General features: G+C 40.2%; 1 protein-coding gene across 2 annotated transcripts; it reads right to left on the bottom strand.

Annotated features, from left to right (window-relative positions):
* Positions 1-2,963: 2,963 nt before the first annotated feature.
* Positions 2,964-14,591, bottom strand: shtn2 (shootin 2). Of its 2 annotated transcripts, XM_038732543.1 has the most exons (18): positions 14,437-14,591; positions 12,930-12,979; positions 12,414-12,474; positions 11,982-12,076; positions 11,522-11,714; positions 10,919-11,016; positions 10,726-10,807; positions 10,068-10,162; positions 7,801-7,935; positions 7,559-7,712; positions 6,705-6,884; positions 6,194-6,326; positions 5,939-5,997; positions 4,320-4,417; positions 4,120-4,140; positions 3,960-4,013; positions 3,708-3,858; positions 2,964-3,259 (listed from the first exon to the last, which is right to left on the bottom strand). In XM_038732543.1, exons 1-18 carry the CDS (start codon positions 14,468-14,470, stop codon positions 3,126-3,128), a joined length of 1,827 nt encoding a protein of 608 aa, XP_038588471.1. In that variant the 5' UTR covers positions 14,471-14,591; the 3' UTR covers positions 2,964-3,125. The 2 variants fall into 2 exon arrangements, with proteins under 2 accessions (XP_038588471.1, XP_038588472.1); XM_038732544.1 differs by lacking the exon at positions 6,705-6,884.
* Positions 14,592-15,846: the final 1,255 nt, after the last annotated feature.

Raw genomic sequence — 15,846 nt, 5'->3', positions numbered from 1 at the left:
ACTTTGCATTGTTTAATATTGGAATTTGTTTTTATCTGTTTTAAAGTCTCCAGGATAAGCACGCCAACATGCATATTGTCTCTTGCACTGTTTTATTTTTGGTAATTTGTTTTCTAGTTGTAAAAATATAGTTTCTATTTACACACACACACACATTTCTTTTACCGACTTTTACAGTGTATTCTGACCATCTATATTGTAGGACACTTTCTATTCTATCCTTATGAGCAGCAGTCTTTGTCAAGTAATCTGCTTCCTCATTTCACTCTACACCCCCATGTACTGGAACCCATATAAAACCCTCCTGCTTTGTAAATTCTGTATAATGTTTGTTAAATCCCTGTCAGTATATCAGGTCTGGACTTGGATTTGATTCCTCTTTTTGTAGTTAAAGCTACTTCTGTTCTTTTATTATCTGAAAATCTATGTCCATTTTTAATACTTAAGGGGTGGATGCTCCGAATGCCTCTGGGTCCATCTGTATAAATCTGTTAACCCAATCGCCATTCTTGTTGCAGCTGGGTCATAACTTCCTTGATTACATATCCCCTTATTTCTTACTTTTGTTATTGTTCGGTGTTAATAGATCAACTTCGGGTTCTGGGATTAGCCATGACAACTAACAAACAGAATGGAGGGCAGACATTGACATTAATAATACCACTTTCCTTTAGAGTTGAGCTTATTTCCAATGTTTATTTAGATCTTTCTTGCAGGCATTTTATTCCTTTTATTTTCATCAAGTATTTCATTCCCAAGTTTATATATTCTAATAATTGAGGGCATAATTAGCATTTCTATCAACAGGGCAGGTATTGGAGTAGTGCAAAATGCCCCACTAGACATTCGCAGGGCTTTAGCTTGAAGTATATCCAGTTTTTTATTCACTATAGAAGCTGCTTCCATAAACAATGAATCAAATCATCACTCTATACATCAACAGATATTTTAAATATCTGTCCTGGTAAAGAAATTGTAAATGCAATTATACCCCATTCACACACACACACACACACACACTCACACACACACACCAATGACAGAGAGCTACCATTCAAGGCAAGGTGCTGTTGTGGAGCATCAGGAGCAATTTGGTGTTTATTGTCTTGCCCAAGGACATTTCAACATGTAGACAGACCCACCCTGTGATTAGACGACCCGCTCTACCTCCCAAACCACAGCCGAGACAAATAAGAGAGCTTGTGTCCTGATTCATGAAATGTACTGTTTGAGAGTTTGATTGTGGGAGCTCCTATAATCACAGTAAGTCAAAACATTAATACATACAATTATTAGAAACTTTAATTTTCAGTTAAACAAACATTTTACGTACATAATATGTGTTAAAATAGCTGTACCATCACCACAGCCTAACTTGGCTGCAGGCTTTGCCAGGCTTTGCCACTTTAGCTCATTAAGTGGGAGCGCTCAGTGAAATAATTTGCACTCACAGTGTGAAAAAGCTTCCAAGCATTGTACCGCACAAAAACATTCCAGGTATTTTTCCAAATCCGAGGTTTCCACTTGCATTTCATTCATTTTCATTAGAATATTGTTAAACCACTACTTAGTTGCCTCATCGCTCAAAGCTCTCATTGAATAACCTGATGGATGTTGCTGAGGGCAACCATGTGGTCTGTCTGCATTTTACACTTTTTCTGAGCTCCCATAATATTTGTGTAATCCAAGTCATACCCAGCACTAACTCTTGGGATTTTAATAATAAATCAAAGTTAGTTCAAGCATGTTGTCGTTCGTGAATTTGCCAAGTCTCTGTCTTAATCTATAACTTTATCTGGGCCGTCAATATGATCACATCTATTTCAGGAATTGTGCCTTTTGTAAAGGCCTTGGATGCAAACACAGGAAACAGTTAGGAAACCCCATGGTTGAATAAATTGACCAAGAAATGGACTATCCAATTGGCAGCAATGGTGGGAGCTGGCTAATCGTTAACATGTCCTTTCTGTTTGTATCAGCATCCTCAAATATAGAGTATCTGTTTCAGAACCTCCTATCTCTCTTTCATTATCTGTATGTCTCTCTCTCTCTCTCTCTCTCTCTCTCACACACACACACGCATTGGCTTTCATGTGCATTGATTCAATAACATGGAGGGGACAGAATACATTACTGCAGCGAAAAAGCTAACACCTTTGAGACTGAGGAGGAAAACAATAAAAAAATGTATGCTGGAGAGTGAAAGGGGCCCAGACCCTCAAGTAAAAAGAGCTAAATAAAGTAAATATATAATGTGAAACTGTGTGAAGACACTAAAATGGTGTCAGAGTCAAAGGTGAGAGTAATTTCATCCCCTTTTCAAATGCTTTTAACAAAGGCACATACGCAGATAGATAGATAGTGTGGTGTGAGGGTGTTGTGCATGTGTTCATTCATGCATGCACGGGCCCACATATGCACAGTATCTGTGTGGAGGTGAGAAAACAAAAGGCGACCTGCCGCATTTAAGGATACTTTCAGGAGGAGGCGCACAGATCACCTGAGGCTCTTATCTAAACAACACCTTTGGGCTCTGGGTGTGAGCGCCTTAATGTGCCTAAATAAATGGCAGCCTCCATCCTTCTGCTGGATCGAGCTTTAAGAGACAGACACCTTGGGAGCGAAGTATAGGTGATATTTATTTAACCTAAGTGTTTTTTATGGCTCGGGTTATTTTACATCTATATTCTACGTGCATAAAAAAGTCCTGTAACTTGCACTTAGATCAGATGAAACCCAGAAACCCAAAAGAATGATGATGGACATTAAACATGGCTGAATGAGTTTCATTCCCTTTGACACGCAACAAGTACGGGCTATTTGAAGTGTATCTGGGTTAAATGGCATTTGAAAAAAAAAGCTTTACTTTGTTTTTCTTCATCCCTGAATGTGGGATGTGATGGTAGTGTGCAAAGTGCAGCTCCCATCTTGTACGCCCAAGTCGATAAACAAACATTAAAAACTGTTTTCTGACATTATTTGAGCTTTATTTGAGTCTTTGTTTTAACTTTGACCAAAATCAATAGGCAGGGTCACAAAATCAATTCAGTTATATATTAAATCAACACATATCCAGCGATGATAAGTAATGTAATGTAATGAGTTCCTCTTCGATATTCGGGCTCTCAGTTTCCCTGGCCGATGATCAGTGCGGATGCTCTGATGCGAGAGTCTCTCTTCTCTCTGTTCTGTTTCAGCCTCCGGAGCACAGGGGCGCAGCCGCTCTCACCTGCCCAGGGAACATCACCTGGCTTGGGCTCTGACCAAGACATTACCACATCCTCAGGTTAGGCACAAATCCAAATGACAACTAACGGATGGCTAACAGCAGTGATATGATCACAACCTTTGTTCTGTTCATAAATATTACAGGACCAAAATTGTTACTTTTATATAGATCAAATTTTTACTCTTCTATTTTTTAATACATTAAATTATACTTACATAACTCTTTTTAAAAGTTAAATGTTAAGGTACATCACTATAGGGAAATACTACAGGTTTAAATGTAAATAGCATAAGTAGGTATTAATGTAAACAAAACTGGTAATAAAAGACGGTTATGAAAGCATGTTAGACATACTGTAAACAAGAATAGCAATATTAAGAAAAAAACATTTACTAAAAGACAAAATAAAAGATATACTGTAGAGACACCACACGCGGCAGCATCATCATGAGCTTAAAGGAGTGACAGGAAAGTGTACCCTTTGTTTGTGTTGAGGGGACCAGGTCCTGGGTCTCTCCCATCGCTCTCCTCCTCCTCTGCAGAACCTGCAAGAGCTCTGCTTCCCCAACATTTCTGCCAATTCCCCTTCTGGATGGCACTCTGCGGAGGGGCTGCCGTTTTATGTTGTCCTGGTGTGTAGAATGGTTAAAGAAGTTTTAAGACACAGGGGTCTTTTATAATTAAAATGTTTTGGTCAAGTTTTGGCGAATCTGGAGTTTAAGTACATTACCAGCATTCCTTTCAACTCCACGATAGCGGATTTTCTGTTTTCACTCCTCTGGTCCTGTAAGACGATTTGGGGATTTGAAGATTTGAAATATTTTGGAACTGTGTCACAGCTGCTTTATAATAACAACAAAAAGAAACAAAAAGGTATGAGGATAACCGACCTTCCATGAGCTGTCATCTTCCTGTGAGCAGGGAAATCAGATGTTAGTTAACACAGTTTATTATTTGGCTTTTGTCCTTATACAAGTTCATCTGGACAAGATCACCATATAAATGCAAAATTGCACATACATGTTACATTCAATGGGAAATATAGACAAACAAACAAATGTGAAAGTCTTTGCAAATACAATCTGTGCACCTGCATTCTCTTGATGGGCCTCAGGATGATGCCTTTCTTTATTCTCTCCATCATTTCATCCACCGCTTTCGCCTTCATGTCCAACAAGGGTGCTGGTTCTTAAAGATAATAAATGGATAAAATATTTATTTAATATAATATATAACTGTTTTAAACCATCTTGTTCTGTAAAGTCCAACACCTTCTCACTCCCAACTCATCACATATTGACCCTTGTTAAAGTTGTGAAACGTTACAATTTGGTTAGGTTTAGGCAACAAAAGTACTTGGTTAGTGTTAGGAAAGATCGTGGTTTGGGTTAAAATAACTACGTACATCAGATCACATGTAAGTTAAGTAAAGTTACTTGTGTAACTTACGCATTTTACGTAACCTATGTAACTTAAATAAAAATATTTAATGTTGACTTTTTGTTTTACACAGGGAAACAAACACCAGTCTCTTTGATGAAAGTCCAGTTTCTGGCCCACCTGTGCACCCCAACCACCTACTCTGGCTTTTCTGTTAAATAACCTTCACCTAACTTTACCGTTCAAAAGTGATGCTAGGGTCCCCACTGCGTTGAACTATGACGCTATGGGGATGCCCAGTGCGTTGCAAACTGACGGCGACGGGTCTTGGCTATATGCGTCCCTCTCAAACAAACAAGAGCTCTCACTCAATTGTCCCCAGTCGAGATGGCGGCAAAGATAACAAAAATGGTGATTTAATCATCTCGTATCGTGCCTTGCTTTAGTGGATCATAACCAAGCGGGAACCTCCAGCCCTGAAAAGTGAAGCCAATGGGGAAGTGCCTTAAACCTGCATTCTTTCTAATGGCCAGCTGGGGGTGACTCCACTGGTTGCAAAAAGAAGTCCACTTGTATGAAAGAAGTCTATGAAAAAATTACCCTACTTCTCACCTGATTTATCACCTCAGCAAACACTTTCCTTTCCTTCCACTTTCTTGTGATTGACAAGTCGCAACATGCCACCTGTCAATCAGGATAGAGGTCACTCGTATCCACTGCTCAGTGTCAATTTGACCAGCGCTGTTGAAAAGCTTATTAGGAGTCGGCTGTTAATGTTTCCGGTAAGTACATTTGTTTTAAGCCTGTTTTTCACAAATTTACCATCCTAGTTAATATCACAGTTAATGTGAATTCCAGATGCACCTTGCTAACCGGGCTGGCTCGCACCACTCTCTTGTCCAAATATGGTCACATCTGGTTCAAGCCAAGATCGCAATAACCAAAACATCAAACTCAAGTCTTCAAAACAGTAGTCTGCAAACCAGTGGGTGACATCACAGTGGCTATGTCCACTTCTTTCATACAGTCTATAATCATAACATACCGGGTATGGAATTAATCTGCAGGCGTGCAGCAGACTAGATATGCCTGGCACAAAAAAATATTAGGTTGATGGATCCGGTGGTATACTAGATGAGCTGCGGACAGATGCATACAAGCACACATACACGACCAAACACACGATCAAAATTAAGTCAAAGATGAAGTTTTGTGTTTAGAGAAACCAAAAAGAAAATGTCCAACAATCCCTTGTTTTGACCTTCAGGATAAACTTCTGCTACAGGGTGAAAAATGTGTTTTATGTAAAGTGGTAAATGTGAGACTCACCATTTAGTTCAACTTTACTGGTTTTATCTTTTCTCCTGCTTCTCATGAAATCAATTGAACTTAGCACAGAGAGAGAGAGAGACAGAGAGGTCACACAGGTCAAGTTGTCAAACTTGGTGAAGAATAAGTTTTTGTTGTCAGGGTGTGAAAAGCCTCTGAAAGTATTTAAATTATGTAATTATATAATGTAAGACAGTCCCCCAAGTCTCCTTGTTTTTAATGTTGAAGGGAAACTCTAGCTTTGGTTAAGCATACCTGGTGACAGTAGTGAGGGGCAGAGGAGGTGGAGGAGGTGGCGGAGGTGGAGGTGGAGGTGGAGCAGCAGTGGATTTCTCCTGCAGTTCGTCAGTTTTATCCTCCTTGTTCAGTGTAACTTGTAACTGTTTCACTACAAAGAAGATAATTAAACATGTTTCCTTTGATCATCAGTATCATAAACTAAAAGCAAATTTACCCAGGAAATGCAATTTTATTAATTAATTCATACGAAATGTTAAAACAAATGTTGGAAACACCTGCTCATTCAGAGGAAGACACAAGAAGTGACATTAGTTACTAAAACCCTACATTGGTGTTTTTAGGGGTTTTGCAAGACGTTTTTTGGAGCAAACATCTAGAAGCTAGTTGAGGAACATGCATCATACCGCACTTACACGTCTGGCTTCAACATTCAGCCACTGCTTTTGACCCTTTTCTGCTGTAACCATTGGGCATGTTTGCTAAGAAATATTTCAGAGAGGTGTTGTCTTTCTCTACCAGCACTTACCCTCCTCCTGGAGCTGCGTGACAGTGCCGTTAGCCTCACACAGCTGAGTTTCTAAGGCCTTCCTCTCCTCCTCACTCTTCTCCAGTTGTTCTCTCAGGCTCTGCAGCTCAGAAAGGACGCTGCTGTCCCCTGGTTCTTCAGTTTTATCCTCCCTCTTCAGTGTATCTTGTAACTGTTTCACTACAAATAAGATAATAAAATGTGTTTCCTTTAAACATTAGTATCATAAACTATTCGCCCTGGAAATGCAAAAGTAATTCCATAACAAATGTTTTTTGGAAACACCTGCTCATTCAGAGAAAGACACAAGCTTGAGAGGAACTTTATAACTCTGAGAAAAGGATTTAGCAGAAAGTACAGTGACAGGAAAACACGTCTAATAGACAATGACAAGATGAATTTGAGGAATCAGCTAAGAAGCATTTGAGTTGAAATTTTGATCGCAGCTTGTAAAAAACAGTGTCTGGGACGTCATCCGTAGGTTTAAATAAGGACATTTTGAAGCATAAATTTGATAGAGCTGAGGTGGGGTAGGCAAGCGGCATCCACCACCTATAAATCAAGTTAAACAAGCTTTTCCTAAGCTTCTTAATTGAACAATATTTTTTTTAATCATCCCCACTACACAGAAGAATTGACATTAGTTACTAAAACCCTACACTGGTGTTTTTAGGTGTTTTGCGAGATGTTTTTTAGAGCCAATATCTAGAAGCCAGTAGAGGAGCATGCATCATACCGCACTTACACTTTGTCTTCATTCAGCCACTGTTTTTGACCCTTTTCTGCTGTAACCTTTAGGCATGTTTGCTAAGAAATATTTCAGAGAGGTGTTTTCTTTCTCCACCAGCACCTACCCTCCTCCTGGAGCTGTGTGACAGTGCCGTTGGCCTCACACAGTTGATTTTCTAAGGTCTTCCTCTCCTCCTCACTCTTCTCCAGCTGTTCTCTCAGGCTCTGCAGCTCAGAGAGGACATTGCTTTCTTCCACAACACTCTGACTCTGTTTTACCTGAACACAGGGATGAAAGAAGTAGGGGACATGATGAAGACCATTAATAGTAGTATAATGACACTTTTTTCATCAAATGTACACACACCTGGTCCTGGTAGTAGCGTTGTATATCACACAGGGCTGTGCTGATGGTGGTGATTTGTTCCAGCGTCTGCTGCAGCTGCAGGCCAGTCTCTGCGCTCATGCTCTGAGTGTTGGCTGCCGTCTGCTGCGCCATCATCTGACAAGACAAATCAAATCTAGCTTCACCTTTTGACTTGTTGAGCACATCTTTATGATTATCTGCTGCTACGAAAATGGAAGAGAAATCCATCAGTGACAATGAACAGCAATTAGAGAAAAAATCCAGTGAGATCTGAATGGCTGGTTGTTCATTTTATCCCCCAGGAGGTTGTCACAATGCAGAGAAAATGTTTTCAAACCAGTGTTTGACTGAACAATGACTTGGAAGCCTTATTAGAATTACTCATCGGCTTCATTGAAGAAGAGTAACAATGAAAACAGGACAATTTCGCTGCGAGACAAAGCATCCCTTTTCCAACATTATGATATGTGGCTTGTGAGGAAAAATGAAAAATGTCAAGCTTTGCCTTGAGTTACTGGGAAAATGTGATTTTTTCTTCTATGGTGGGGCAAATAAATACACCAGCTATAGTTAAGAGTGTTATAAACAAACCTTTTGTTCATTTGAATGAGCTTGTGTGATGTTTAATATTGTATATACAGGTAAAATGTGGGTATTGATCCGTTAGATTAAATAGCTTATTAATCCACAAAGGAGAACTAGTTTGGCCTCCCATCCAGAGTAGGTCACAGCAGGTAACATTTGAACGACAGACTGGCAAGAAACAAACACAAGTTCGAAAAAGGACATAAATAGAGCTCAGGAGCCCATCTAGTATTTAACACAATTGGTCAAAAAATTATTGAATTTCTCTTTCTTTATATTGCCAGAAACAGATTTCTGACTATACCGATTCCCCAAAAATATCAGTCACCTTTAAAAACTTCATGTTATCATGTGTAATTTATGTGTAATTGTAGTTGTTAAACCCCCCTTTGTTCACAGAAACAAAACAAATGATGAGCTCGGGCGTATTTTGGTCATACTCTGACAGATTGTACGCACACTTTGGGAAGAGCAGGTACTGATCAGAGAACAGGAAGTGTGAGAACAAATGGTTTTCATTTCTGTGTTTTTACTGTACGAGCAAACGTGAGGCAGCAGGTTTGGTGTATCAGGTTTCTGTATCCGCGCATGCAGCACAAGGCTCCGTGCTGCAAATGACACCGCCCTAATCTCTGGTCTCCCTTAAGCAGAGAGCAATTTTCACACAGCAATTAGCACAATTATTTCATACATACAAACACACGGCCCAACCACACACAGCTACACAAAGAGACAAAGACACACACAAAAAAAAACCTCCAAATTGTTTCCTGTTTGAGGCCCTGCATCATTATACCACCATGCATCACAGAGAAGAGGTGTGAATGGTTAGTGTTTTCAAAACACATGAAAACAGACAAATAGTAGTGCATACAACAGGCATTCAGCGCAGGGGGGTCTTTTACCATGAATTGAGAGTAAAGGGGCTGAATTGTGTGAACAGTTGGGGGTCCTTTTCACAGGTAAGGACCCCTGCGAGGCAGCCCATTGTGCGCCTGTCCGGTAAATGGAGGACACTGTGGACAAAGGCGACAATTGCTATATGCTCGGCAAAACATAAAGGTGTCAGGCAAAGACAGGTTGTGCTTAAAGGCAGCTATTCTCCTTCAGCAGCAGTGATGAGCACTAATTATGGGGAAGGGAGGGGCTAAATGGGAAGGGAATGGAACAGAGAGATGTTTTTTGAAAGAAAGGGCCTTCATTATAGGAGCAGCTGGGGTAGCAAAATTGTGCTGTGTGTACGTGTGTTTGGGTATGTGGATTTTAAGAGAATTGGTGTTTTTTCCCGCATGTGTAAGAGTGTGTGTCTGCCTTTGTCTTGTGTGTGTGAACGCTTCGCCTCACACAGAGAGCCCAGATTTGACCAAAGTGTCATCGGTGTGAAAACAGAGAATGGAGACCCCTTCTCCTGTCCCGCCACATCAGCTGCACTCTGACACCAGAAGTGTGTGTGTGTGAGTGTGTGTGCGCCCCCCCCATCCCCCTCCTGTCCAAGTGTGTTCGCCGTAGCTGCCCGAAGGTCAGCGCCAACACCCCTGCTCCTGCTCCTGTGGCACGACCTGTCACCCTCAGTATCTATAGGTGTGAATGTATGACAAAATGTTCAGTGCTGTGCAGAAAAACACACATGTACACACACACACGCACACACACGTACACGCGAACACGCAATGTGCTCACACCTGGTGGGCGAAGACTTCAGCGTGCTGCCGGAGGCCCTGCTCCAGCTCCAGTTTCTGAGACATTTCTGCAAACTCCTCTGTGACAAGCTGGGAGACTGTGCATGTACACACACACACAGAAGACACACACATAAAATTAAGCAGCATTCATGAAGATTTTGACTGACGATCTGAAAATAAATAAATAACAAATAAATGTAGCACTGAAATGATTCGTTGCTTAATAAATTAGTCAATCTGCAGATGATTTGTGTGAAGTCATTTATAAAGCAAAAATGCCCATTCAAGTCTTTAAAATATGAGGATTTGCTGCTTTTTCTACATTACAGTAACAACACATACATGACTTGTGTTGGCATGGCAGAAGAAATCTCAGAGGCAGACATCTCAAAACCTCTTGAGTGGCTAGATATCAGACGAAAATGTGGTGTTTTTGTAATTTTGGTGAAATGCCTCTTTAAATACCTTTAGGTTTAGGGTTTGGCCGAATGAAACAAGAAATGGAAAAAAGGAAAGACTTTGGGACTGGGAACTTGTAAAGGCTAGTTTTCAATATATCCTGCCATTTTCTAGATCAAATATTAGAGAAAAATACTTGATAGATTCATCAATAATGAAAATAATTATAAGCTGCAGTCCAAATGTAATGAGCACTCACCTCGTTTGATTTTATTCATGGTCTTGCTCTGTTTGCTCATTTTTCTCAGTATGGCCTCTTTTTCCTCAATCTCCAGTGCTAGCTGAGACAAAAGGTCTGTGATAAATTATACACACCCACAAACACACACACACACACACACACACACACACACACACACACACACACACACACACACACACACACAATGTACCTGCTCTCTGAGTTGGGCCTGCTCTTTGGTCAGATCCTCCACTTGTTGCTGCAGCTGCAGCTTCTCAGCCAGCAGACCATCCACTGACGCCTGCAGCTCTGACACACACAGAAAGAGGTTCATGACGAGTTATAGACTTTGACACCAACGAATAATCCACTTCCCAAATCCAAGTCCAATTTGTCTGTGATGATGATCTGAGTACGTATGATTTTGAAACAGCTTATTAAGGGAAAATGTTGAAGAAAAACGCTTTGAAGCTGCTATAATATGTGATCTCTCCGCTCCATGACTCGGTCCCACAGCGGTAGGGTGAAAATCAAATGTTATTTTAATACCTTCAAAGTGATTTTTGTGCTCACATAGAAATCTACTGGCTGCCCGGAAAGATAAAATATTTTAAAGCACTTATTCTCGGCAATATTTTATTTTATATATATATATCATGATTATTATTTTGGGACATCAGGTGTGACAGTAGCTGTGGTGCCTTTTCCATTTTCAACATGATTCATCAGGCAGACAAAAATGCTTTTGGTCACTGCCAGTTAGACCTTTAATTGAGAATCATGTGAATTCACATCATGAGCAGATTTGTCAAACCTGCGATCTTGACTTGACTCTCCAGCAGCAGCGTCTCCTCCTTGCTGTCATCACCAAGATCAACCACGTCACAGTTAAAGGCGGGGTCAGGCTCTAGGTCAAAGGTCACAGTTGGCAAGTTCTCATGATGCTCGGGGATGAGCGGCATCAGCATCTGGCTCTTCCTCTTCAAGACTTTGTTGTCTTTGGTCACCTAGGTAAGAGAGGAGACCGTGGTGAGTCCGGAGGTCGCTGTTTGTTTTATTCTAATATGTCAGTATGAAAAAGGTAAGGTGAGGTTAGAGTATATCATCGGATGTACAGTGCATTTTTACGTCAGTCTCTTGACATGTCAGGAGCGGAAAGGAAAAGACAAAGGAAAGTAACAAAAAGATCATAGCAAAGAAAAGGGCTGGCAAATAAAGGAAAGGAGAGGAATGAAAAGGAAAGGAGCAACACTACAGTGGTAAAAAGGACGTACTTTAACAGCCAGTGCCTCAGCACTCTCCCTGCAGGAGCGTTCAATCTGGAACTGGATCTCCAGTACATTCATCTCTTTCAAGAGCTGATTGGAGACTGGAAATGAAAAGAGGGCAGTTAATAGTCATCTCATGGTCATCTCATAGAAATATAAGAGAGGAGACTTGAGGAGAGAGTTGAATTAAATTGCACAGAATTAATGTGAAACTTCAACCAAGTAAGATTATTTTAAGCTGTTTTTGTGTACATTTGTTCACTGTAATCCTTCCTTCCTTATTTTCGTCCACGCACTGTAGACTGTATATTATAGATGTGATATATGTCAATTTGAGTCTGTCTGCCCAATCATGCATACTGGGATAGTCTCCACCCCACGTATGGTCCTGGATGGGGAGAAGCAGGCAAAGAAAATGAAGTGTGTGTTTCTTCTCACCTTCCTCCAATTCAGCCAGTCTCTGATTGGCTTCATCCCTCTGCATTTCCAGGATCTCACACTAAAAATCAAACATCAATGAGCAACAACAAAGCAGGAGAAAGAGATTAATGTATTTAATTTTATTCTATTATCCGTATGGTTGAGGCACCAACGTTGCATTTGTTATTGTTAATGTAATCATGTTTGTACACCTTTTTTTCAAGTTTTTAATTCAGCAATTTTGTAAAATATTGTCTTTCTTTTTTTAAATTGTTTCTGTATTTGTTTACTGTAAAAATGTGAGCTGTGAAGACAAAATAATATGACTTTTCTCTGATTAAACATCCAAGATTTTTTAACCAAACCCAATAACATCTCCGTTGTTTTTACCATAACATGAGAAAAGTCATTAGACTTCCTGCTTGAGCAGAATTTTCAGTGTTTCCTGATTTTCTGATGCTGATTGTCTCTAATGCACATTACAAAGTGGCATTAATTAACCATTATTTTACTGCCTGTCACTAACAGTGATACCTGAATGTCTCCCTCATCTTCAGAAGATAAACCACTCTCTCCGTCAGACTCTGCGGAGAAAAAGAAAATCTTTTTATCGTCATGCAACAGATGGACTGACTGGCAACAGAAAACAGAGACCATGGTCAGCTGGGAGGCAAGATAATCACAGATCCTCTCATCCTGTCAGCGTGACTGCAAGAGGAACTTCGTAAGGCTGTGTGAAGGAGGTTGGTGAGAGAAATACAGGAAGTGAAATCACAGAGGGATCCTAGAAAAAATTGTTTCACTTTCTGTGACTTCTGACTCACATCAGTTTCCTGCGGCTTCACTGTTTCTTACAAACTGAGAGCTTTAAGTTCTTTTCAATTGTTCGACATTTTGGGAAACACCTTAATTTGCTTTCTTGCTGAGAGTTTGATGAGAACATTGATACCGTTCTCATATCCAGCCATGAAATAGTCCATCATATAACCACCTATAAAACCCCAATCATGTTGTTTTTACACTTCTGCTTTTCTAATTGCTTGAATAAATCCAAAAAAAGTGCTTGAATACAATGTTGGCCAATCGATCAGTGCTTCATTACAGGAATATGCAAATTCACTTTCCTGAGGGGAGTAAGATGAGAAGATCAATACCGCTCTTGCATCTCTCTTTTAAATATGAAGCTACAGCCAGCAGCCATTTAGCTTAGTCTAGCATTAAGACCGGGGTTTATGAGCAAGACAATTTCTTAGGTGGGTGAAGTTTTTGAACAGGTTAAACAAGCAAGAAATAAAGTGTTGATTTGTGAACTAGCTGGTTACCCTTGTTTCCAGTCTTTGTGCTAAGCCATGCTAACTGGCTGGTCACTGTTTCTTCATTTTTACCAGGCATAGGCCCTTAATGAGATTGCTACCAATCTTCTCATCCAACCATCACCAAGAAAATGAATATATTGAAAACCTGCCAGCACCTCTCTAATTAGCACATTATATTTTGTTTGTTTAACCTGTTCAAAAACTGAAGTGTAAAAACAGGTTTTATGTGGGTTTATGTGTAGGAATCTTTCATATGGCCAAGCTAAGAAATTGTCCTGCACATAAACCCCAAGTCTTTGTGCTAGGCTAAGCTAACTGGCTGTATAGCTTCATATTTACCTGACATACGTGTGAGCTGTATCGGCCTTCTCATCTCGCTATCCTCAGGACAGTGAATTTACAAATTCCCCAAAATGGTGAACTTTTGCCTTAACGGTAATGAAGCACTGATTAATTCCAGTGAACATTTTATTCAAGCACAGTTTGGATTTCTTAAAGCAATTTAAATGTCAGCAATACAGGAGATTGTTGGAATAATCAAACAAAGATGACACTTTGAAACTGTACTAAACGGAAGCATTTTATGGCTTGAACTTTTCATACACACAATTAGAGAATTAAAAACAGTCCACAACAAAGAACATGACTTATTTAGATACTGAGAAATCTTTTTGAAACTGCAAAAGTTTCAGCACCAGTTTATATCCACATATGTCAAGTCTTACCTGCCGCTGCACTGTCCTCAGCTTGCACCCACATCCTCTGCACAGTTCTCAAGTTTTTTTAGTTTCTTGGTACACTAAATTAAGCTGCAAATTCCAGCACAAACAAAACCTGCATTCTGTTTCAGCAGCAGTCGGCTTATAGTGGAGGAAGCAAGTGGGAAAACCCTCCCCCACTGCCACGGTTTCAAAAAGAGGAACGTTTTCCTTACACTGGCCAGAAGGCCATCTTAATCATCACAGTCTAATGTGGATTTATAGCCTAATAAGAGACTTTTATGTATTTTCGATTACTTATTTTTATGTAAATATGTATTATGTTTGTTGAATTTTGCTTTTGATGTTACAAGTATGTCAGAGGACGAGGTCCCCCCTGTTCATGCAGCCTGTGTCCATGCATGTGGTCTCTAAGGGACAACACTGTCTCTCTACTGCAAGATCAATGTCACTCAGGCAGTCAGATGCAAAGGAAAGGCTGCTTTATTAGTCTATTAGCATATGTGCTGTGAGTTCATGACCTCTGAAGCATCAAGCCTGCCATGGGAACCAAATCCTCAGGGATAATTCAGGAGATGACGAAGATGGGTGGCAGTGATGATGTTGATGACACACATTCCTCCACTGTGAATAATTCAAAAACCTGTTTTATTTATTCACCTGCCACTTGCCTTGGTCAGGGATAAGTAGCATACTACTTGCATTTAACACTTAGCAGTTTAGCTGGATTGGTGCTTCCGGTGAGTGGGGTTTGGTTCATCAGGGCAAACTGGAGGTCAGAGGACAGAACTGTATCTTAAAGAATAAGGCTTGCGTTAACAAATCCAATCCATTGTCAGCAAATCCCATTAAAGGACCAGTCTGTCTCTCAGGGCTTTCGGTCTTTGATACTCTGTCTGTAGTACTCAGCCCCAAGCTCATTGGATCCTGCTTACGATATAAAAAGAAAAGGTTCATTCATGTAATAAAAAGGCCGAGTGATTTCCTAAAACCCCTGGGCACTGTAGTTTTAATCCGGTATAACTCAAACAGAAGGAAATGGTGCATTTATTAGGGACTATTTTGCGTATTAATACACATTTGCTCTAGTAAGTATTTACAGCAGCAGAACAGTGTGGGATTGACTCAAAACAAACAGTGACCGTGTTAATTATTCATATGAAGGAACACGTCACCAACAGTGTCGCTTAGCGTCAGTTACGTTGTGTGAATGTAATCACTGGCTGGATTATGTTCACAGATGTTTTGTGAGTGAACAGAGCGCTAACTTCATCTATCGCACAGAAATTGTAAGGAGGTAATCTGGATGGATAGCGAGCAGGCGTAGTATGTGACTCACGTAGGTGGTTAGGTTTAAGCAAAAAAAGCAGTTAAAGATCAGTTTTGATTAAATGTTATTAATGAGTCATGTTTTGT

This window comes from Micropterus salmoides, unplaced genomic scaffold (assembly GCF_014851395.1).
Source record: "Micropterus salmoides isolate LMB-PRFRI ecotype aquatic unplaced genomic scaffold, ASM1485139v1 Ms_hic_scaffold_2, whole genome shotgun sequence".
Classification (NCBI taxonomy): domain Eukaryota; kingdom Metazoa; phylum Chordata; class Actinopteri; order Centrarchiformes; family Centrarchidae; genus Micropterus; species Micropterus salmoides.
Note: the sequence above shows the minus strand (reverse complement) of the source record. Positions and strands in the feature narration are given on the sequence as shown.